This window comes from Phascolarctos cinereus, unplaced genomic scaffold (genome assembly GCF_003287225.1).
Source record: "Phascolarctos cinereus isolate Bilbo 61053 unplaced genomic scaffold, phaCin_HiC Scaffold_4;HRSCAF=312, whole genome shotgun sequence".
In the NCBI taxonomy this organism is placed as follows: domain Eukaryota; kingdom Metazoa; phylum Chordata; class Mammalia; order Diprotodontia; family Phascolarctidae; genus Phascolarctos; species Phascolarctos cinereus.
In genome coordinates, this window is record NW_027555847.1 from 51,945,707 (window position 1) to 51,971,447 (window position 25,741).

The window sequence follows — 25,741 nt, forward strand, 5'->3', positions numbered from 1 at the left end:
ACAAAGGTGAAAAGAATTAAAACCGAAGCTGGCCCACTTTTCCTAAACTCCCCCATGCTTATCTCCCAGTCTCTCAGCCTCAGGATTTGGTCGGGTCCTTTTCTACCCCCATGACACTTTCATCTGCTAATCCCACTCCCAAGGCCTGGGTTGGAGATTTTTTTTTCCCTTTTCCTTCTCCATTCATATGGTAATTGCCAGGTTCTTTGAGACACAAGGGCTTCTGGGATGAGCTCAGAGCAATTCTCTCAGCAGGGCTGGCCAACTGGAGGTTTTCCCCAGCTGCCAAATGGGGAACAAGGAACTTGGCTTACTGATCAAGGTCTGGAGCTGAAGATCACATAGTGCGGGGGGGGGGCCCCCCGCTTACCTTGAGGAAGCCTAGAGAGGGTTCCCTCATCCCCAACTCTTGGCCCTAAGCAAGACTAGCATCTATTTCCACATCCTCCTCCCCTTGATGGAAAAAAAAAAGGAAAAAGTGAAGCCAGACAATCCAATAGGAGGCTGGATTTCTTGGGAGATTTATACCCAGCCAACCCCAGGGTTTGTGTCTCAGTAATTTCGGTTCATTTATCTTGCCTTCATTAAAAACAACCAATCACGCATTTGACAGTAATGAGGATGGAAAGATTCTTTTTGCTCTCTCTTTGGAAAAGTGCACAATTAAAATTTCATGTCTGGATAAAACTCTCATTTGGGCCCTTCCTTTTCTAACTACACATGCTGGGGCCTCCTGACCTCCAACACAAAGGCCCGTTCTTTTTTTGTTGCTTCTGATTGAGGTAACTCACTCCACTTGGGGCCACAAAAAATCTCAGGGAATCTAGCTCTACTTCCAATTACCATCCTCTCAGCCCCTCTCCAGGCCCACTCATTTACCTGCCTTTGCCTGTGGGCTCAGGGCTGCCCTGAGCTAGGATTTGTTCCTTCCCTAACAGGAAATATCTCTGGAAATAATGTGAGATATGTCCAGCTGTCCCTGATTCCAGACCCTTCACTTGTTTAGGCCTTAGCTAAATGTGCACTACAGTCTAGTTCTCCTAATTCTGGCCCCTCCTTGTGCTTGATTCTCACATGGCTCTGATGACAAACTCAATTCAATTCAGTTCAACAAATATTTACTACAAAAAAAAAGAAAGAAAGAAAGAAAGATCTGCTCAGTGCAAGCCACCAGGCTAAGGCTAAATAAACAAATAAATAAGGGAAACAGTTCCTGTCTTCAAGGAGCTCCTGAACTATTCCAGGAGCCTCTTAAGGTCCCTGCTTTCCATCTTCCTCCTCTTTAACCTACTGTCCACAGACCCACCAAATGATATTCTTAAAATACCAATTCTACCATATCACATATCACCACCACCCTCCCCCCAGCCTCCATCCAGAAATCTTCACTGCTTTCCTGTTGCCTTGGAAAGAAAATACAAAATCTTCAGCTTGGATTCCACGATCTGACTACATTCCCTATCTTGTTTCTTATCATTCCCCTTCATATACTCACCATTCCAATCAAATTAGTCTGTTAGCCACTCCCTGGACTCAATTTGCCATCTCTCAACTCCATACCTTTGCAAAGGACAACCTCCATGTCTTCGACAGACTTCCTCCTCTTCACCTCTGCCTCCCAGGAGCCTTAGCTATCTCTGCAGCCCAGTTAATAAGCTTTCTCCTATATGAGGCATTTTCTGATCTATGCAGTTTGACTTTCTCCATTCTGGAGACATAATATCTGATTATTTTAGTTTTGTCTTTTCTTTTTTAAGACTGGATCTCCCCATCTCCCCCAGGCTGGAAGAGCAGGTGCTACTCACCAACTATTCACCCACTACTCCTCTACAAAGTAACTTTGACCTGCTCCACTTATGACCTAGGGCAATAAAGCATTGGACCTGGAGTCAGGAAGACCTGAGTTCAAATCTATCCTCAGATACTAGCTGTGTAACCCTAGGCAAGTAACTTAACCTCTATTTGCCTAGGAGGCAGCTAGTGGCTCAATGGATAAAGCCCTGGACCTGGAGTCCAGAAGACCTGAGGCTGGATTTGAACTCAGACTAGCTCTGTGTGATCCTAGGCAAGTCATTTAATCTCTGTTTGCCTTAATCCACTGGTGAAGGAAAAGGCAAACCACTCCAATATCTTTAACAAGAAAACCCCATGGACAGTACGATTAACAGAGTCACAAAGAGTCAGATACGGCTCAACAGCAACTTATGATCTGGGTCAATTAGTTCCTCTTTAGGGAACCTAGAGGCCTCTACTGTCACAGGTTCATCATTCTGATGCAGGACTTGGTGCTGACCCCTAATTGGCTTAACCCACTGCAGGGATCTACCAACCTCAAACCTCTCCAGGAGCCAGAATTATTGGGGGGGGGGGGTGACCACAACCGGTTTGTTTTTTGGTTTTCTATCTTCCATGAAGGTCACAGTGCTTACCATATAACAAAAACTCAATAGTCAAATTCTTATTAAACTGAATTAAAAGAACTTTCCTCCAAGCCTTCTTGTGAGATACAGAGTAGAAGTGTTATTAGCCCTGTTGTACAGATGAGGAAACAGACCTGAGAGATTTTGGTTATTGAATTTAAATTGAAGAGATTTTAGATATTATAGAGTACAAACCCTTAGTTTCAAAAAAGAGGAGGCTGAGGCCCCAGAGGTTAAGTAACTTGTCCACGTCACACATCACATAGATAATTGGTATCTGAGGCAGATTCAAACCCAGATCTCTGGATTCCAAGTCCAATACTGTAATATTATACCATGCTGCTTCTCATGAGAGGAATGACATGATTAAAATGACATTTTAAAAGGATTAATGTATATTAATAAAATCTACTACCTCTGCTTGGGAGGGAAATCATGAAATTTTAAGGAGCCTAAAACCTAGATTCCAAGCCCTAAGAAAGTGGGGACCCTGGGATACCAATAGTCTTTCCTATCAGAAGTCATATTAGACCCTGCATAGCCCCGTAAATGTGAATGAGGGATATTGTTTTATTTTAGAGTTATATTCAGTGCCATTAAGAGAAGGGATAATCAAATCGTAAGGTTGCCAAGCCACCAAAATGTTTCATCCCAAAGCCTACCTCTGGGCCTGGTAACAGTAGGTGCTGAATAAATGCTTATTGAATTAGGTGAGAGAAGATCCTCTAGTTCAACCCTGTCCTTTTATGCAGCAGAAAAGTGAGGATCAGAGAGAACTTACTTGTTCAAAGCCACTCAGCTAGTAGTGTGATCAAATCTAGAATCCAAGTCCCCAAACCTCAGTCCATCCCCCAATCCATCCCACTTCCAGACTGCATCATATCCAGAAAGGCGAGGATGGAAAGGACTAAGGAAATTCGCAGACCATCCCCCTTCCTCCCTTCAAAGCCCTCCAGAAACTTTTAAGAAGCCTTCCAAGACAAAGAGGAAGAGAAATAGCAGCCTAGCCCTAGTCTTTCTCCACCTTAGCTCGCAATTCCTGTCTCCCTAATGGGATGATGGGATAAGCATCAGTCTCACGCCCATTAAGCTGCAGATTCCCTAAGAATCTCAATCACTACTATTTGCATTACAATAAGCCTTGTTATTTGACTAGAAGAAGGTTTGAGTGTGTGAAATCATTCCAGCGGACACCACCCTGTACCCTGACATTTCAGGGTTCCCAGCAACCTCAAACTGCATCACCCCCTCCTTCTCCATCTACTCTATGGGCACTTAAGAGTTTGACTCATATAATTTAGATGTGTGTTTATTTTTTTCCCATTTACCATACCCTGTGATGTATCCTAAATGTGCATTCATGACAATGGAATATTCTGTTGTATGTTACCACAAGATGAGTGGCCCTAACTACCTATATAGCAAGGCAATCAATCATTCAATCAACCATCTACCATATGCATTGCTAGGCTCCAGCAAAATATACAAAGTTTGGACAAGACAATCTTGCCTTCATGGAGCATGCCATCTTGAAGGAGAATAAAACACAAATACAGATAACTGTAACATATCATGACACTTAACAAGTGCATTCAACAGCTACAAACTAAAATGCTTGGTGAGTTGGGACAGAAAAGGTGGTTACTGATCAAGGAGATCAGGGAAAACTTCCTGAAGGAGGTGGCATTTATAGGAGTTAGGCTTTACTGGAAAGGTGGAAATTCTACAGGTAAAGGAGAAGTAGCAGGACTAAAGCCTGGAGGGACCCTCCGGGCACAGGGAGAAGCAGGAGTAGATGAAGCCTGGAGGCAACAGTACAGTATTAGGGGGAGAGGTGCAGAAAGTCATCCATTTTGGCTGGAATTTACAGAAGGAAGTAATATGAGATAAGGCCAGAAAGGTAAGGTGGCACTAGATTATGGAAGGCCTTGAATACTACACAGAGAAACTTTTAATAGTAAGCAATAGGGAAGCCACTGAAGCGGTTTAGGGGTTCAGGGGTCCTGGGACCCCAAAATCACAACACGCAGATCCTGTCTGAAAGAATTCAACCTAAACCTTCTCTCAGTCAAAGACAAGGTTTATTAGAACATCCATCACATTGGGCAGACTCCTAAGGAGTCTGAACATTAGGAAACTATTGGCTAGATTTTAAGAATCAAAGCAGTAGCTAGATTTTAGGAATCTGAGCCATGGCTAGATTATAAGAATCTAAGCAGTGGCTAGATTATAAAAATCCCAGCCTCTTAATGGAGACAAGGTGGACTTCATATACAGAAAGCCTGTGGGAGGGATCTAGGAGTGGCCAAGTAACTTGGGGTAAACAGAACTCCAGGGACCTAGACCTCAAGGCCAAGGGAGAATGGAGCCTAGCTAGGATTAAGAGTGGGAAATGGCCAGGGGCCATAGGGAGGTAACACAATGGGGAGATTGGGTGTAGCCACAATGAAAGGCTTGTTGATGGGATCATAGCCTCACGCAAATGAATGCCTGAGATTTGGCCATATGGGAAAGTCCAAGGTTTTTCCTTTCTGGGGCCCAGATCCCAACCCCATCACCACCAAAAATATTTTAGCAGAATCTATGTTCTTTCCCCTGAGCCACACTGCCTCCAAGGCCAGATCTGCACAAAACAAAGATTATTTTGGTGGTGGTATAGAGAGACTGGAGAATAACAAAAGCTTTTTGTTGAATCAATTGGTTGAAAGTTGAGCTAGAGAAAAGAATACAATCACCAGGGCAATGAGTTTTCAGAGCTGGGCCTCTGGGTGATCAAGGATGAGTCACTGTTCCTCAAGGGATCTACTTCTGTGTCTAAGACAGCTCCTACCCTTCACTTCGCTGGGGAGGTGGGGAGTAACCTATAAGAATCACAGTCATGCCCTGTGCAACAGTAAGCACATACCTATATATGGTTACCAGAAATATATCTATTTTTCCCTATATCTGGAACTATATGCCATCTCATTCATTCAATGAACATGTTTAAAGTGCCTACTAAGTACAGCAGGGATACAGAGAAAGGTAGTGTGGCCTAGCACAGAGGGAGCTAGCCACAGACTCAGGAAGACCCAGGTTCAACTTCTGCCACTGGCTGTTTGACTCTGGGAATGTTGTTTAACCCCTAAGATCCCATGCAAATTTCTAAGACCACAAATTGCAGAGTAGGAGCTTTGGTAGAGGGAGTCTCCGCACGGGGAATTCCCTATAACAATCAAGCCACAGGTTCAACCAACAGCAAACTCAACTACAAGCACAAAGATTGATAAGACAAGTGCCCAGCCTTAGGCATTATGGTTTACAATCAAATATGGCAAGTAGGCATGTGATCAGATAAACAGAAAATAAACTGGAAGGTGTAAGTACAGGGGAGGAGTAGGAAGTGCTTTGAGACTGAGGGAGGAAGAAGAGATCCAAGGAGTGTGGGGGAAAGGATCAAGCTAAGTGTTTCCCTGATTTGTTCAGGCTGTATCACACCTGTGAATTTGCCAGAATGTTTCTCCTTCATCCCCTCTGCCCGACTTCCCAACCATCCAACCACATGCCCAGCCACTGCCCTCACTTGGCGCCTCTACCCTCATTTTATATACACCACACACACACACACACATCAATTGTCCTCCCTCTTCTCTCCCCTGCACCTCCCTCCCTGGTCAGAAATGGCAAAGGGAAGTAAGGACCTGAAAACACACCAAAGGGTCTCTCAGGCATGCACTTTAGATGTCCAGATATACTGCCTGGGACACCAGGCCTCAACTGCCTTGATGCATACCCTATTATACAAGTCTTCTTGACAGGGAAAGGAAGCTAGGAATCAGACAATCTCCATTATCAATACCCAAACAGGCTCAGAAAATCTCCATGAGGTTAGGTCATCAGATGACTTCCAGGAGTGGAACATTTATTTGGAGGCAGTCAACATTCCATTTAATGCCTTACAGTGCTAGAGCTGAGCCAGCAGCAGAAATCAGTAAAGAACTTATCAAAAGGGTGTAGGCTGCCCACCTCGGACCACTGAGCAAACTCACTGCTTGTTAGCCCTAAGTCTTCTAGAATACCCAAGAGAGGTGAGCATACACCCAACACCTCCCACCCCCACCCGAATGAAAGAAGCAGGTCTGACATTTCCACAAGAATCAAGATGAAAATGGAGACATCTGAGATGATGACTTAGGACCACAGATCTGGACTGGAAAGAACCTCTGAGATCATCTAGACCAGGGTTCATAACTTTTTACGTGCCAAGGACCCATTTGACAGCGGTCTGAGGAAGCCTCGGGCTCACTTTTCAGAATAGTTGATAGTCTTAATTTGCCTTAACTCTCAGTTTACTTGAAAACTACCTATATGACCCAGTTTTCCACATCATTGCATTTTTCAAATCCAAAAAATAAAATACCCGGGACTACAAAGGGAGCCAATTATATTGAAATGCAGTTATCAAGAAATGGAAAAAAGAAAACCCCAAAGTCATGGACTTCATGTTAAGAACCCCTGATCTAGTCCAACAGCCCTCATTTTACAGATGAGAAAACTGAAGCCCAGGAAGGTTGTGACTTACCAAGTATATGTCAAAGGTGGGATTTGATCCCACCCTTCCATTCCAAAGACAGGGTTTTTTTTTCAGGCCTAGAGATCTACCAATGGAATGATCTCCATTTCTCCCACCCCTACCCCTACACACACACACACACACACACACACACACACACACACACAGAGCCATTCCTGACCATTCAATGTCACTACCTCCTGTCTCTTCAGTTGAATCCTATTCAGCCAAACTGGGTTACTCCTCTTCAGCTTAACCATGATAGCAACTTCTTCTTTTAAACTCCTTGGTCCCATGTCTACACCTGCCTGTATTGAGCTGCAGCTATTCTAAAATTCCTTCTAACAAAACCTTTTCTTTTTCTTTTTTTTAATCTCTTGCTGGCAGGAGCCATGTGTTTTTCTGAGGTTCATTGATCTACCAGACCCCTTAAATATGTTGATGGCTCCTACCACTTCTCCAAAGTGACCGGCACCACTCTCCAGTTCATCCTGAGCCCAGGGAAGAACATCGGTGATACAACCAGTTTCTATAGGTTTTACTGATCAATATCAGAAAATCAGCCCCAAGGACTTCTGTCACTCTATGTCACCCCTTCCAGCTTTCTTGCATCCAGGTATAAATGGTCTCAAAACAGCTGGAGAAACATGACCACCCTAGGACTAGTAATTCACATCACTTACACTGGCCTGCTTCTCACTATAGCACAAAGCACTTTATACAGACGATATTGAATTTAATCTTCACAACCACCCCATGGAGTCAGGAACATGAAGACTGTCGGACCCACAACATGGTTGAGAAAACTGAATTTCATAAAGCATAAGCAGTTTCGCCAAAATAGCTCAAGGTAGCAAGTAGCAAAGCAGAGAAGTATTCAAACCCAGGTGTTGGGGTCCTTAAAGCCCTATATTTGCACTAGGGATGTTACACCTCCCAAGACATGGAGGGCAGCAGTCAATCACTCAGCTAATAAGCATTTATTAATCACTTGCTATGTGCCATTAAGGTACAAATTAGTTGAGCGTTGCAATGATGTGGAGAACTGGGTCATACAGGTAGTTTTCTAAGTAAACTGAGAGCTAAGGCAAATACAGACTATCTGAGAAGTCTCGGTGTAATTTTACACTATTTAAGCTTAAAACGGCACTGAGACTTTTGGGACACTCTGTATATCCCAGTGACCATTATAATTCTAACAGACTCATACTCTTGACCTTAAATACAACTAGAGAGAAAGAGAAAGTTGGATTCCATGTTTATTTATTCCTACTTGCCAAAACAATCTTTGTTTTTATTATTATTAATGAAATAATGATGATGATGTCATTGATGATGATGACCATGACAGTAACCCCATGGCATAATGGATCACGAGCTCACAGTCAGGAAAACCTGAGTTCAAATCTGTTTTTAACATATACTGGCTCTATGACCCTCAGCAAATTATTTAACCTCTTGGTGCCACTGGCAATTCTGAAAGATTATAAATTTCAGACCAGCAGCTAATTTGTACTGATAGAGGAAGCTTCTTCCCTGGGAGTTTCCTATATCAATGAAACCACAAATCCAAGAAGAACAATAATAATAAGAGACTGCATATAGCACTTTGAGGGGTAACATAGTATAGTCAATAGAGTCAGGAAGTCAGGATGGAGTTGGGTTGTGGCCTTGCTGTCAAGAAGACAGCATCACAGACTCACATAATTTTTGAGCTGGGAGAGAGCTAAGCAGCCCAATAGCCCAAGCCATACTCAAAAAAGGAATCACCTCTACAACACACCCCATAGGAAGTACTTATTCAGCCTCTGCTTGAAGGCCTCCAATGAGATGTAAACCACTGCTTCCCAAGCTACCCACTCCACTTACCAAAGTCAGAATAATTGTAGTGATAGTAGTAGCTCACTTCAGCACTTCAAGGTTTGCAAACACTTTACATATATTATATCATTTGAACCTCTCAGCAACCCTATACTAGAGGTGCTATTGTTCTATTTTGTAGAGGAGGAAATTGAGACCCATTCAAAGGGGTTAAGTGGCTTACCTTGGGTCTCATGGCTAGCAAATCCAAAACACCACATTCAGAGTTCTTCCTGATTTCAAGCCCAGCATTCTATCCATTATGCCAGGTTGGGATCCAACTTCTACCTTTGACAGACACTGGCTGCAGAGCCTCGGGCAACTCACTTAACCTCTCATAGTCTTCTGCTACTCTCTAAGACTATAAATTACAGGTGAATTCCCAATCTGCATCAGTAAGAGAATTTCAGCACCAGAGGTTCCCTACACATATACAAAATCCTAGGTCTATATATTGTAGATGATATAGAGAGATGACAAAGGAAAGGAAGGAAGGAAAGAAAATAAATCAAGGTATATCAAACTTCAAAGTTTACAAAATAGATACATTATCTTCTCATTTCAGCTTCATAACAATGCCATGAAGTAAATGCTTCAGTTATTATCATATCCATTTTTTAGATGAAGAAATAAACTGAGAAAGGTTAAGTGATTTCCACAGGGTCACACATCTGGTAAGCATCACTGGTAGGATTCAAACCTAGGGTCTTCCTGATTCCAAGTCCAACACTCCAATATAACATTCTGCTTCCCATTTTTTCCCCTCATTTCTTTCCACCTGTAGGCCTATAGACCTGTGCTTATATACACATCTACTTTGTATGTAGGTAAAGAACCTACAAAATTCCCTGCACACAGTAGGTGCCTAATAAGTATTTGTGGAATTCATTTATGAAATGTCACTGAAAATGACACAATCATCATTTCTGCCACAGGCTAAAATCCATCCACGTTAATGTCAGGGTCCCCAGATGGCAAGGCGGGCCCATTACAAAGCAGTCTTGATGGATACAGCATGACTTAGAAGGGGCTGCTTCAAAATGGGTCACAATATCCTACTTAGGCTCAAGGTCCCATCGATAACACTTAAAACTCAGCCCCTCCCCAGGGTCCCTCCCCCAGGATATCAAGGAATAAATCAAGTCAGTTTATGACTTAATCCTACTCTGTATTGATTTTTTTAAGAAGCCAAGATATTAAGGAGGGAAGAAATGACTGTCAAAGCAGCAGCAGTTTCAGTCTGTCTAAAGTCATTCTCTAGTTCAGAATGAGCAGGCTCTCTCTGCCAAATCATCAAAAACTTTCTGTTTATCATTATTGTCATTCATGATTATAATAATTCCTCACATTTGCACAGCAACTTTCTGACTGCAAAGAGCTTTTTTTCTATATTATCTCATTGTTTCTTCAATACAACCCAGTGAGGCAGGCAAAATAGGTTTTGACTAAGCTCAATTTCATAGATGAGGAAACTGAGGCTCAGAGAATTAATCAGAGAAGCACAGAATTTCAGAGCTGGAAGGTACTCCACGAGGGCATCTAGCTCAACCCATACCCCCAAAAAGATGCAATAGTAAGCAAGCAAGCAGTAGATCCAGCCTGGATTTGAAGACCTCGAGGGAAAGAGAAGCCACACAGTCTGCTCTTGGACAGCTCTGCCCCTTGTCGAGAGCCTAAATCTGCCTCTTTAGAAGTCACCTTCCACCTCGGCTTGACCCCCATAAAGGTCACACCACTAGTTAGTGGTAGAGACAGAACTCCATCCCAAAGTCTACTTGTGCCAAATCCATTCTGCAAATTTTTAATCCAAGCTACCCCTGCTAGCTCTGAAACAGGTGGAGAGGAGAAAGAGCTCAAATGAGCAGAGGATTGAGGGAAAGGAGTTCTAAGCATGTAATGATGCTCTTGACTGTGCTGAGGCTGTGGATGAAGAGGTTGTCTCAAAGTTAGGAATTCCTGAATTCAGGTCCTACTTCTAATAGAATAAAACATCCCTAGGCAACTCACTTACTACCTCAAGGTCTCCAGGCAACCCCTTAGGACCAGAAAGAATAGAACAGATACTAATGTGCATTTACAGAAAAGTTCTGGCATCCAGCATTCCCTGTAACAAACCACTACACGGGTTTGGTCCACCCTCAATGCCTGCAACACAGTAGACACTTAATAAATGTTTGTTGAATGAATGAATGACAAGGAAACACATATTTGTGTACTAGAATTGGCCATTTTGTGAGAACCCATCAATGCCTAAACTCGATCCATATTCTTGCTCCATGTCAACCAAAGACTACTTTTTCAGGCGCAAACCAATGGAAGTCACCCAGAGCAACCTTGAAGTGGAGGCAGGGATGGACAACTCATTAGTAGCAGATGATCGTGATATCAATGCATGCATTTCATGGTATTCCGTGGACACTCTGCTGTTACCATTTCCTCCTCCTTCAGTGGAATGGGAAGAGTGAGTGAGAAGGGGCAGTAAGCGGAGACTAGGCAGGCAGATAAAGGTGAGCAGAAGGATGGAAAAGTGGAAGCTGAGACCATACCACCCATCCTGTGATTCTTGCCTTATAGCACTTCTCTTAGGGGGACTGAAGTATCCTCCCCATAGACTCTATTCATATCTCAGCAGAGACCTAATGTTATTCCTTCCATTCTATAAGGCTGAGCCTTCACAGGGAGGCAGAGAGGTGTCTAGGTTTTTTGTCAAGGCAGTATAGCTATGATGGTTTTAAGTCCTTGGACGCCTGGCCTTCTCTGCTGGTGGGCAGATCCTCGGTGGAAGGCAGCCAGGAGAGCAGGTGGTATGTCTACAGTCCCCCTCAAAGGCTCTTGGTGTGTTTGTGACTGAAGCACTGGGCCTCCAAAGTATCTGGGCATAGTTAGCGCCATTAGCAGGGGTCTAGGCCTGCAGGTTCACCCACTAGAACTTTCTGAGCAGACTCCTTCTGCTAAGATCTTCTCAGGGCAGTTAGATGGTGCAGTGGATAGAGCTAAAGTCTTGAAGTCAGGAGGATCTGAGTTCAAATCCAGCCTCAGACACTTGATACTTTACTAGCTGTGTGAATCTAGGCAAGTCACTTAATCCTGATTGCCTCACCAAAAAAAAAAACAACCTTTTTGTAAGGACTTAGAAAAAATAAAAAATATATGGAGAAGACACATTTAGTCTATAGAAGGTATGTTTACTTATTTATGGATTCACACCTACAGTCTCAGACTTTTCACAGTAATTCTGTGCACACTGCCCTCCCCTCCCACTTTGGGAACCAGTGACCTAGGCCCACAAAACTCCTGGGTAAGGCCAGAATCAGAGTAAAATATAAATAGGAAATGCTTCACAAAATAAATAAAAATACAATATAAAAGATAATGTTAATTTGTGGTTTTCTAAGTCAATATGTGGCTGCAGGGATCCATTTCTATTTGAGTTTAACACCAATTTCTAAAAGTCTATGATACTACAAGTGTTGTTGTCTCAGCTGCATCTGAAATGGAATTTCCTCTACGATATCACTCATAACAAAAAAATGGGTACTCATTGACTGCAAAAGGCCTTAAGCAAAAGTATGTTATGTGAATGTGGTTGAAGACTACTGAAACCACAAGAAAGAAAAAACGAGGATGGATTCATGGAAACATGGAAAGACATAAGAACTGATGCAAAACCAAGTAATCAGAACCAAGAGAATAAACCACACAATGACTATAATAATGAAAACAAAAACAAAACTAAAACTAAAATAACTAATATTTTATTGTTCTTTGGGTCTGCAAAGTGCTTTACATATAGAAAAAGACATTCAAACTTGGTTTCACTGCAATGACCAACCTTGGTCCTAGAGAACAGAGGATGAAAGCATGGCACAGGCGAAAGGTCACTGGATTTGGCATCAGTGGATCCAAATTCAAATCCTGACTCTGCCATTTGCTTGATATATGAGTTTCTCTGGGCCTCCCTGTCATCAATTGTAAAATGAGGAGATTTTAGAAGTCCTGCTCTAAACCTAGGATCCTGTGATTCTAAGCACTTACGAACAACTAATTAAGAAGAGGGTGGGTGGGGCAGTGCTATAGGTACAGAATGTTGCATACCCATCTGATGTGGTCACTGTGTGAGATGGCCTTGCTTAACTGTTTTTCTGACATTGGAAGTACAGCTGGGTTTAATTTTTATTTTTTTAAAGCACAAAACTTCTTTTTTTAAATCCATCCCGTACAAGTGAACACACCCCCACCCCCAACCCAGCCCAGTGAATCTGTTCAACGGAGGCACCGATACGTGTTGTTTACTGGAACTGAATTCACTCTTTTGCTAGATTCACAGATCAACATTTCCTTTCTATTAGTCATCTCAAAGTGGCTTTTGGCACCTGGGCCTCTTATGTATTCTCATTCCTTTCCATCAGCTGGCCACAGTCTAATCACACCCTTCTCTAAAAGTTGCCCAGTCGAGAAAAGAAAACCAGCTATAAAGACAATGGCTTGTGAACATGTGTGGGCTGAAAGTGAAGCACCCATTTGGCCAGAGCTGCTACCAGAATTTTAATTCAGCGGCAACCTATCTTCCGCTAGGCACTTGGGTCATTGATCTGGAGCCAGGAAGGACCTTAGAAGTCACAGAGTCCAACACCCTCATTTTAGAGAAGAAGAAACTGAGGTCTGAAATGACTTGCCCAAAGTCACGCAGAGAATAGGCTTCCCCTAAAACACTCTATCAGTTCGTAGTCGTCAAAGTTCCAGGGAATCTGGGTATATCGCCACCAGAGAAACACGCTGTTTGACAGCCTTTTGCAATGGGAAATGCATCAGATCTAGTCAGAAAACCAGGGCTCAAGGCCCAGCTCTATCACTTACTAGCTTCCTGACCTCGGGCAAGTCACTTAAGGGGCTCAGCAGCTCTGATGACATGTCCAGTGGAGGGGGTTAGGGGGACACAGCAAGAGACGGAAGGGAAGGAAGAAAATCCTCTTCCTTTCTCTCTGAAACCATCCAAGATCCAGTCATTTAAAGCCCTCAAAGGCATAGCTAACCTACTCTGAGCTGCTCTCTTCTTGATCCAATGAGAGAATCATTTGTAGCTCATGTGGAGTTCAAGCTTAGGTGCATCTTGTTTACACATTAAAGACATCATCTTTCAACTAAGGCAGGGAAAGGGTTGCGCTTAAATCTCCCCCTTCCTTATATGTAAAATGAAGGAGCTGTGCAGATTAATGTCTAAGGTTCTTTCTGGCTTTGAATATTATGCTCCCAGGGTCTTGGGCCCACTTCCCTATAGCCAGGGGTATGGCAACTGTCATGGCTGCAGAGCCTGTCCTGGGCCCTTGGAGTGGAGTTGAGGAACATAGCAAAGGAGCTAGGCGTCATTAAAATTGAGTGGGGGAAAGGAAGGCAAAGAAATAATAGTCCTGAAGCAGGCTTGAGAATTATAGGAATGATAGCTGTTATAAGCCTTGTGGTTTAACCAATCTACCCGGCTCTCCCTCCATGGCACTGACCCAGAGGTTCAACCCAAGGGCTGAACTAAAAAAACAAAGATGTCAAAGGGCTCCAGAGTTTGGAGGCTCCAGTTATGAGGGCCCATTCTCACACTTTCAGAGACCCACATGCTCCTGAGAACCCTGGGAAGTCAGTGGAATTGTGGAACGTGCCCAGTGTGAATCCATGCTAGACACCTACTTGTTGAGGGCAGTAGGCTTCTGACGGTTTCCCTGGCAAAACACTCTTATTTGAAGATAGATGGGTGTGGTTTCCCAGTGTTAGGCCACAGACAAGGAAACTGAACATTGCTCACCAAACCGTGAAGGGCTTTCTCCCGTTCCCCTTCTCCCCCACTGGACCTCCACTAATACAGAAGAAAACTACAGAAAACAAACAATGGCTATGATCTGGCAATCCGAAAACTTAGAACATGGAAATGTCCTATTCAGTTACAGAGCTGTGGAATTGTTCAATTAGATGCTGTTTTTGCCAGAGTCAGATCAGTGTTTTCCAAACAGCCTTCCCTATCTCATGGTGCCAGCTAGGTGGTACAATGCATAGAATGCTGGGCCTAAAGTCAAGAAGACTCACCTTCCTAAGCTCAAATATGGCTTCAGATACTAACTAGCTGTGTGACCCTGGGCAAATCACTTAAAATGAGCTGGAGAAGGAAATGGCAAACCACTCCAGTATCTTTTTTTAAAATTTTATTAATTTATTTTGATTTATCAATAATCACTTCTATATGCTTTTGAGTTTAAAATTTTTCTCCCCCTTCCTCCCCACCACCCTCCCCAAGACCACGCACAATCTGATATAGGCTATACATTTATATTCCTATTAGACCTATTTTCACATTAGTGGTGTTGTAAGTAAAAATTAAAACCAATAGAAGGAACCATCAGAAAGAGGAAACAAAACTCAACAGAAGAGAAAAAAACAGCAAGTCAACTTTCATAGTTCTTTCTTTGGATGTGGATAGCGAGGCCTCTGGAGATGTTTTAGACCCTTGTATTGCTGGGAAGGGTTAAATTTATCAATATTAGTCATCGCACAACACCACTCCAGTATCTTTACCAAGAAAACCCCCCACAGAGGGGATCATGAAAAGTCAGACAATGGAAATGACTTGACAACAACAAAAGCTAACACACTCTTTTGGAAGTTTTGACTTGGCTTTTCCTCATTTTACCTTTTACACTAGCTGTTCCCAGGGCCTGGCACGTTTTCTCTCCTCACTTCTAACTCCCAGCTCTCCTGGCTTCCTCCACTACTCAGCTCAAATAACCACCTTTCCTGCCTAAACTACCTCTCCCACTGGCCACCCACTGGCCTTTCCAATTACCTGCATCTGTGTATATCTGCTGTTACTTAGTGACATCTTGCTCTCCTGGCAGAGGGTGACCTCCTTGAGGGCAGAACGCTTTCTGCCTTTCTTTGGTTGCCCAGCACTTTGCACAGTGTCTGACACACAGTAAGCCCTTCAAAGCTGGTTGACTGAATGACTGTTACTTGTGTTGGTTGTTGAAACCTGTATTCCAAATCAGATTAATTCCCTAAGAATTTTTGTCTCTTTATTTTTGTCTCCCCTTCAGAACTGGGCACATGGAAGCTTCTTGGTAGGTGTTTGTTGAATGAGAAAATATCTCCCTGTGATCTTCCTTAGTCACTTTTCTTCCTCCCTAACATTTTAGATTTATACTATCATAAAAATGCTTTAAATGAATAGGATTTTATTTAAGCAAAAAATGAAAATTATTGGATTGCAGAGCTGGAAATATCTTTAGAGATCACAAGATCATAGATTTAGGGCTAGAAGAGACCATCAAGTCCAACACTCATTTTACAGGAAACTAAGGCACATAATGGTTGAGTGACTTGCTCAGGGTCAGGCAGCTAGGAAGTGCCCAAGGACAGGATTTGAACTCAGGTCTTCCTGACTCCAGATGAAGTGTCCTAAGGAGTCAGTCACCTAGGGCAATGTCCTCATTTTACAGGTAAGGAAACTCAGGCCCAGAAAAGATAACAATGACTTTCCTAGGACCACACAGGCAGGAAGCAGCAGAGCTCAGATTAGGACCAGCATCTTTTATTCTGCATCCAGTGCACCAGATTCCTGGTCAACTTACAGATGAGGAAACTGAGACCCAGAAAAGTGAAGGCTTATCCAAGCCCACAAAGAGAAGAAATTAACTGGTGGCAGATTTGGGGCTAGAAGCCAGCCCTTTTCATGTCACAAAGCTCACAGGGCCTTTACTGATCACAGAACCAGAGGACTCAGAGCTGAAGCAAACCTCGGAGGGTAAACAGTACAACCCCTTCATTTTTACAAATGAGGAAACTGAGATCAGAGAGGCGCCCAGTCCCTCAACTGGGTGATAACAGAGCAAGATTAAACATGTCTCCACCCTGACCCAGGGCTCCTTCTGTTTCAACTGCTTCTCCTGAACACTGGTCCCCAGCTGCTCCCATTCTTTTTCATTTTCTATTTCTTTAAAATGGAAATCCAGACTTCAAATGAACAGCAGAGGGACCACTTCGTTTCACATTGAAAATTCCAAAACACGTAGAGTCCAAAAAATGTTCCCTTTTTTGCCAACCCTAAATCCTTCAAGAAGAGTGAAGAGGGCACAAGTCAGCGGAGAACTCAGTATCACTGCTAAAATCAAAAGCCAAGTGAGAGGTAGGCCAGAGCTAAATTTGCCTAACTAGGGAGTTCCAGCCCATCAATTTGGCCAAATTACACCCAGGGAGAAAGGTAATTGACATCAAATAGTATTTGTTGTGATCGGTCTATCCTTCTCCAAAGCCAGCAACAAAGACCTCCAAAATGAAAGTGAGAGGGTAAACAATGGAGCAGCATCAAGATGAAGTCCCCACCCCAAAATGCCCATCTGCTCTTGGTGTCAATCTTTGAAGAAAGAGCTTCAAGAGAACAATGTCTCTGGGAGGGCTGGGCTCAGGCTAGCCTTCAGAAGCCGCCTGGCCTTTACAATTCTGCCCAACAGAGCTCTGAAAGGTGGGCTTTCCAAAGGTTTCGGTGTGCAAAATTATTCCTGCCTGAATCCCACAGATGTCAGCGGTGCTTAAATCAAGGTAGACTCTCCCATTGCTAAGAATTGGTGAAACCAGAGGCCAGGGGATGGGCATTGGATTGGGGCATTTGGGTGCAAAAAAACCAGGATTACAGCCGGTGTCCTTGAACACATCCGTGTCCAAATTCATTATCTTATACTTGCTAGCTAGTTCCTTAAAATAAAGATGACAGGTCGATAATTAGCCAACACTGGAAATCAAGCCAAGTCAGCGAAGTGGTGATGGCCAATCCTTTCAAAAAGGGCTAACAGCCTTTATGGCTCAATTGGACCTCAAGAGGGAGTTGATAACCTGAGAAAGACTTTCTAAAACTCTTCAATGGAATTTTAAGTAAGATCCTCTCTAAATATACATATACATATGTATATATGCATATATATCTATATATATGCACTCACAGACAAAACAGGTCTTATAAATAATCTCATTGAAAATGCAAATCCAAGCCTAGTTATTTTATTTGGCAATCCAAGCCAGTCCTCAGAACAATAAAGCGCCTGTCTTCCAAACTTCAGAGAGACAAACATATCAGAAGTTACTATTTTCCACAAGACAGCAACATACAAAGGAAGCCGTTAGGAGAAGGGAAGGTTTTCTTGATCAGTTTCATCCAGAGCTTGGTCTATCCATGATTAGCATAACGGCCTTTTGCCAGAATTGAAAGGAAAAGGGTTGTTGGCTGGCTGGGGAAAACAAAGCCCTCCCCCTGATAACTGCTCTCCTTTTCCAAAGTTTCCCAAGCATTTGACGTTCTCAATGGCAGCTCTATACTCTCCAGGTCCCCCAGTCCCTGAGGGGGCTTCCTAAGTTCCCAGGTCATTGAGCCTTCAATAGAAAGGGAATGAGAGGCAGGTGTTGTAAGCACAAGACATACTGGCCTCATATAACGGATCTTTTCAGTGCCCTGTGGGATGAAGGATGGGCCAGAGTTTCCCCCTGAAGATTTATTCTCTTTACTCTCATGAGAAAGAGAGAGGTACGACCCATCCTTCATGTTGCAGCAAGAGAACACTGACCCCAAAGAAAACAGATCATTGTTAAGTTCTAAGTGCTGAGGCCTCTGAGACATTTCTCAAAAAGAATCTAGTAAATGATGATAAGGTCTCCACTTGTCAAAGCAAAACAGAAAATGCAAAAGGGGTGGGGTGGAAGACAGGTTGAGGAGGGAGCACTCTTCTTGCCTGAACTACACTGGGTTTCTGCAATTCTCGATTTTGCAAAGACTATTGAAACCCTTGCTATTTGTGTCAGCCCTTAGTTTGGCTAGGACAATCAGCAAGGCATGGGTCCCGGACACCGGTCTCAGAGAAACAGTCAGAGGTCACTGAGTTCAAGAGAAGCTTCACCAAAGCCACTGCAGGCAGAGATTCATCAGCCCTCACTATACACTGGCTTGTTTCCTTTGAATGAAGACAGACACCCCTAAATGCTGCTGCAGGAAACCTGATTGGCTGCATACGGTGACACAGAGCATTTCTACATGGAGCTGTCTCTTTATGCCTAAATGCCTGCATTAGTTTGGATCAATATGCCCCTATAACAGTTAATCCATGCAAATACAACACAGCAGAGAGAAACTGACAAAGAAATGCAATGTCTGTGTGCTGTTTCCAGGTGCACATACACATGAATTCTGACCCCTGGGGGAAAGGTGGTAGAAGCAAAAAGCAGATAGATCTCCAAATACACCAGCCCTGAAGGGCTTTGACGGCGAGGGAGGACAGCACTGGTTGTCAAAATGGCTTTAGAGTGACATGTCACCGTCAGGATGATGAAGTAGGCATTTTACTGACACTGACGCTCCTCAAGTCAACCAGAGAACCCTCACACAACTGCAATGCAGCTTTTGCTATCCATCCTAGAATCCATACACCAGCCCCTTGCATTGCTGCAGCTGAAACCAGCCCGGTCTCGTGCAGCCACTACCCACCCATGCTCACAATAAGATTATCCATGCATAACAACGTTTGACTGTAGGAAATGGGAGGAAAAATAACCGCAACTACAGCCAGAGAAATCAAGAGGGGGAGGGGAAGTAAAAGTCAAAAGGTAACTCACCTTTGACTTGTGTTTCATATTCAGCTATGATCTCTTTGTCTTTCTTGAACTTAGTTTGAGATGACATTTTCTGACGGGGCTACACTAACCCCGATTTGTTTTTCCCCCGATTTCTTCCCTGATCCTCCCAGCAATAGCAGGAGTCAAGTCGATTTCCAAGGTTTGGGGACTAATCAGTTTCACTTGGCTGCAGAAAGGGAAAGGGGGGAAAAAAACCTAGCTTGCAGGAAGAATTCTCTTCATTTGCGGGGTGGGGGGTGGGGACGGGGAGGCAAATAATAACTGGCTTCAGTCAGCTCGTCTTAAAAAAGAGTGGACATCTCCCCCTCCAAAAAAGCACAGTAACCTGCTTCAGTTTTTCCAGACTTCTCTTTAAATGTATGTATGTATGTATCTCAGAAACATTCACGCGCACAGACAAATACACATACACACACACAAACATACACACAAGCGCTCACACACTCATTCCAACATGCACACTCACAATCGCGGTTTATGCACACACACCCTTGCACTCACACACTCACACAAACACACACACGCACACATACACACACAGAGACTCCTCCTTTGACTTGCAGTCAGTGCCCAGAGCCGATAAGAAAAGCTCTCCAGGTTTGTCCAAAGCAATGGTCAGGTTGCCAGAGGGGCTCTCATCTCGCATCTTCCCTCGCTCTCTCCCTCCCTCTGTCTGTCGTCCTCGTCCTTCCGACGGTCTGATTTATGGAGACGATCGAAACCAGGAGAGAAAAATACAAGTTTTCTTTCTGAAATGCATGGGCTCCAATGACCTGGGGGGGCTGCAAGCTGGAGCTGCTTTCACTGCAGGGCTGACTCTCGCTCGATCGCTCACTAGCTAGCTCGCTCGCTCCCCCCAGCACAGCCAGCGCCGCGTCACGGGCCAGACTCCACCTCCTAGATTTTATAACAACTGACACATTGTAGCCTACAGGACATCATAACTCACTGCAAGCGAAAAGGAGAAAAGCCCTAGAAAAGGGACGGCGGCCGAGAGAAAGGAACAGGTTAGCCCAGACCGAGAGGCTACCCGGGGAGGAAGAGAAGAATGCTGCGGGCTAGGTCAGCAAAGCCCAGGTCTGGCCTTGGAGGCTTTTACTCCGCTGACTTCGCCTCATGAAAACTCACGTTCTTTATTCCCAGGAGATTTGAAGGCTGGGGACAGGAGCTCACAGTGGATTTAACAAAATTTGCACGCGTCTCCTCTCCCCCTGTGCAGAGGCAGTACACTGAAGGAGTTAAAGCCTTGGGCTGAGAGGCAGGAAGACCTGGGTTCATATATTCCACCCAGCTGTGTGGCATTGGGTAAGTTAGCCCTCTCTGTGCTCCAATATCCCCACCTATAAAATGTGGAGAAGAATGTGCTCTATACCTCTCAGAATTGCCCTGAGATTCCAGGTAAAGTGACTTGTAAATTTGAAAGTGCCATATAAACGTTAGTTATTCTCCCACCCTTAATCATGTCTACCCTTACCTGACTATAAGAACCTGGATTTAAAGCTACAAAGGACCTTTGAGAGCTTTGAAACCCATCTCCTCATTGTATAGAGGAGGAAACTGAGGCAGGGAGTGCTTAAGTAACTTGTCCCAGGTCACACAGTTGGTGTTTGACCAAGAATTTGAACCCATGGAAATCCTTAGCCCCATGAGACTCAGAGAAAAAGACTTTGGAAAGGCCATACAGCTCTTATAACAACATACCCATTGTGCCCTGGGGGGCTGGGGGGAGGCTTATGCTTTCCCATTTAATGTTCCCTAAATCTAGCTCATGAAGAGACTAAGGACAATTTGGCAGCTAGGTAGTATAATGGAGAAAGCAGATAACTTGGACAAATTGGTGCATCTCTCAGAAGCAGAGAAGGCAAATGATGGTAAGGTGTCCATTTGTCAAAGCAAAGCAGAAGACACGAAAGTGATAGGATTTGAAACCCAGAAGGCCTGAGTTTAAATACTCCCTCAGACACTTAATGTCACAACTTCTCTCAAGCTCAGTTTCTACACCTGTAAAATGGGAATAAGAATAGCACCTACCCTAGGGGCCACTAGGGTGGATAGAGCACCAGCCTGAAGTCAGGAGGACCTGAGTTCAAATTCGGCCAAACACTTGACACTAGCTGTGTGACCCAGTGCAAGTCACTTAACCCCGATTGCCTAAGATAAAAAAAAAAAAAAGGAATCGCACCTACCCCTCAGTGGGTTGTTGTGAGGATCAAATGAGATATATGTAAGCACTTTATAAATGCTGAAGCACTATATAAATGTTAGCTATTATTATTCAATTCTGGGGAAGCCTGTCTTCTAAAGAGAGGGGTCAGCCTCTTTTTTCATTGTCTCTAGCTCTTCATGTATTTCCCCACCCCACCCCAATCCTAAAACCTAGGACGAAATCAAATAAAGCATAAGTGTAGCTTCTATTTAGGGTTTTCCAAAAGGAAGTAGAAGAGTATTCGATGTGCAGCGTATATCAGGTATAGGACAGCTATTTATTTTCCCACACACAGAAAAATGCTAAAAACACAAGAGACTCATAAGGATGCATTGACAATACGTAACCCATAACTTTTGTTAAATAATACTTTCCTAGGCGACTGAGTACTTCGTGGGACAGTTGACTAGCCATTTCACCTTCACCTTGACTCTGCAACATTGAAACAATTCCTTCAAGATATGTCTTTGTGTCAGAAAGACAAGGCCTTAGGCTCATCATCTTCTCTGAGAAAAGTATAGTTGCAGAAACTTACTCCTGCTGCCAGTCAGCTCAGAACAAGGGATGGAGGAACTTCCTGTCTTTCAGATTCAGAATGTTGCCTCCAAGTCTAGAAAAATCCCTTTCAGGGCCACCTATTCTCAGGGAAAGAAGCAGAAGTAGAAAGTGTAGATAAGAGATCCAAAACTCAGGCTCACCTGGACAGTTCCTGAGCACAGTGACATTGCTACTGCCAGGGAGAGAGTCCCAAGGGAATCCCAGAAGTCCCAGCAGGAGAGTTCCATGCCACATATTCTAGAGAGGGGAAGAAGAGAGCAAGAGAAGTTCTTGCTCTCATTTTCAAGTCGAGTCAGCAGGCTGCTCTTAATAATAAAAACAGCGACAATAAGAGCAGTAGCAACAACAGCAATAATAATAGCTAGGATTTATATAGCACCTACTATGTGCCAGGCACTGTGTTAAGCATACTTTACAAATATTATCTCATTTGATCTTCATAACCCTGGGAGGTTGGTGCTATTATTTATTACCCCCATTTTACAGATGAAGAAACTGAGACAGAGGTGAAATGACTTGCCCAGAGTCACATAACTAGTGAGGGTCTGAGGTTGGATTTTAACTCATGTCTTCCTGATTCCAGGTTCATTCATCTATCCACTTCACTACTCAGCTGCCTCTCTTCCCCACTTAGTGCCCAATAAGGAAAGTGTCTCATTATCTCAAAGCACAAAGGCCTTCAGTGCTGAGCCAGAGCCCTCATGGCCAACCAAAAGTAGCCTTGGGTACCTGCAGATCACCCATTTATTCCCATTAAACCAGCAAGTGGCACAACTGTCATTTGAGCCCAGATCTGACCCGAAGGCCGGCAAAAGCTATCTCACAATGACAAACAAGAGCAGTGTTCTGGGCAGCGGATACACTCAAGAGTTGGCCACCCCTACTTCAAACAGATACCCATAGAAAAAAAATCAACCCTTGGCAACTGTTTCCAGGATGCCCCCATGCCAAGCCAATGTGCCACAGAAATATAAAAAAGGCGGTAATAAAGACAGAGCACAGAGCTAGACCCAGAGAACTACAAGTTGGGGTGATTACCCAGGCCCCCCCACTTGTAGGCACCAGGGATATTTTAGCAGCCTGGTGACATGAGCAATATGAGTGACTGAGGCTAAAACAGGTGGACTGGGAGGAGGAAGAGAGGATAAGAGAATAAAAAGGAGGTGACAAGAGGATGCTTCAGAAAAAATGCTCGGTTTGGAGTCAGAGATCCTGGGTTCAAATCCTCACTGTCACTTCCTAGCCTTGTGACCTTGGGCAAGTCACTTATTTCCTCGAGTATAAAAACAAGGGAATTGGACTAGGTGGGCATTTGAGGTTCCTTCCACCTCTAAATTTCTGTTCCTAGGATGAGAAGGAGGAAATGGTTTCACTATCAGCTGGTGCTTTAAAACAAAACAAAATAAAAAACCCTGGGCATAATAAATAAAAAATAAAATAAAATAAAAATAAAAACCTAGGCATATCTTTTAGTATAATGGGAAGAACCTTAGACCCTTAGACTTGTAATAAGAAAGGTATTTGCTAGCAGAACACTTTGAACCTCAATTCCCTAATCCATAAAATGGGAATGATAGTTCTTATACTACCTACCTCAGGAAACTTGTAAATCAGTGTGATATTAAGTGTGCTTTGTATGAATTAAGGTGCTTTGTGATTGCTAAGTCACTATACAAATAAACATCAGTTGTTATCATACCCGCAGCCCCTCCACCCCCTCTTCCTTTGTCACCAAGGCAATGTGGGCTGGACTGGCTGCCTGGCAACTGAGTCTGCCTCCCCCTTATCATTCCCACGTCCTCTCTGGCTGCACGTGACTCTCTCGTGACTTCTCCCTTTTGGCTCCTTTTCCTCCGCTTTGATGCTGGCCTCTGATTTGTACAGTCTTGTTCACTGATCAATGTCTTTTGTTGTGATTGAGAGGAGGGGGTCAGGAGGACGGCAGGAAGGATGAAGTGTATATACAATTTACCTTGCTCCCAAGGCAAGGGAAAGGTGTCATTTGTTCAATCTAGGCTCTCCAGTTATGGGGAGCTCATTAATTACAGAATCAGAAGTCTTGGATTCAAATCCTACCTCTAACATTTATTAGTTATGTGACCCTAGGCAAGTCACATAACCTCTTTCAGTTTCCTTGTCTGTGAGATGAAGAGGTTAGACTTCGTGACAGCTAAAGTCCCTCTAGCTCTAATTCTACAATCCATGTGATCCTTGGGATGGCCCCAGCCAGACATATTCAATTTCAAATGAGAAAATTCAGCTGCTTCTGCCTTTTCTTTCATTTGGGAGTGGGGAGAAGGTGTTTCAAAGAATCTTGAAGTTATAAGAGAACTCAGAGATCACCTAGACCAATTTCTACCTGAAATATGAGTGTCTTCCACCGCATCTCTGCCAAAAGGTCATCTAGCCTATGCTTGATTACCTGCAGTAATGGAGAACTCACTACCTCACAAAATAGCACATTTCTCTTCAACTAGACACATATTCTGATGCCATTCTTTCCCTCTGCCTGAGGTGTAGCCTTCAAGCAACAGAAAAACTGATTGTATCAAAGGTTGTTACTCTGGGGTCTATGATCTGAAAAATAAAAATTCTGATAACTATTTTGATATAATTAGTTTCCTTTTTAGTCCTCTATGTTTTATTTTATGCATTAAACAACATTATTTTGAGAAGATGTCCCTAGGCTTCAAGTTCAGACTTTCAGAGGGGACCCTGATTGAAAAAAGGTTGAGTCTTTGCCCTGGATGCTGATGGGAAAAGTTATGTTGTAACTAATATGGAAATGTGTTTGACATGACTGCATGTGTATACCCTATATCAAATTGCTTGCCTTTTCAATGAGGGAGAAGGGAGGAAGGAGAGAATTTGGAACTCAAAATTCTTGAAAACGAATGTTAAAAATTATTTTTACATGTAATTGGAAAAATATTTTTAAAAAGAAATTGTGTAGCATGCTTTGTAACGGAAATGCACTTTTCATTCATTCATTCTTTCATTGCTTTATTCAGCAAAATTTTGTCAAATGCTTACTATGTGAGAGGCAGAAGAGTGTAAAATGAGCTGGCCTCAGAGTGAGGATGACCTAAGTTCAAACATATACTGGCCAATGTGACCCTGGGCAAGTCACTTAACTTCTCAGGGCCTCCAGGCAACTTTCTGAGATTGTAAATTGCAATCTGCTTTGGTGAAAAGAGTTCCTTCATTAAGAGCACCAATGAAATCATGGGTCTGTTCTAAAAAAAAAAATTATGAGCAAGCTATGCACCTCCAGATAGAGAAATGGTGGACTCAGCAGTGTTGATTAAAGCACAATTTTTTCCTGTCTTTATTTCCATTGCTTCTCCCCCACCCCAACATGACTAATAAGGAAATGTGTTTTGGATGATTTAATATGTATAATTCGTATCATATTTCTGCCTTCTCAATGGGTGGGGGAGGGGCTGAAGAGAAGGAGAGAATTTGGACCTGAAAATAAAAATTAAATTA

General features: G+C 43.3%; 1 protein-coding gene across 1 annotated transcript in view; it reads right to left on the bottom strand.

Annotated features, from left to right (window-relative positions):
- The window catches only part of SRGAP3 (SLIT-ROBO Rho GTPase activating protein 3), a 283,316-nt gene extending 262,973 nt beyond the window's left edge, over positions 1-20,343 (bottom strand). The window contains 1 exon segment of the mRNA XM_020973788.2: positions 19,468-20,343. Within this exon segment, the coding sequence (XP_020829447.1) occupies positions 19,468-19,534 (67 nt within the window). The 5' untranslated portion in view covers positions 19,535-20,343.
- Between the last annotated feature and the right edge of the window lie 5,398 nt (positions 20,344-25,741).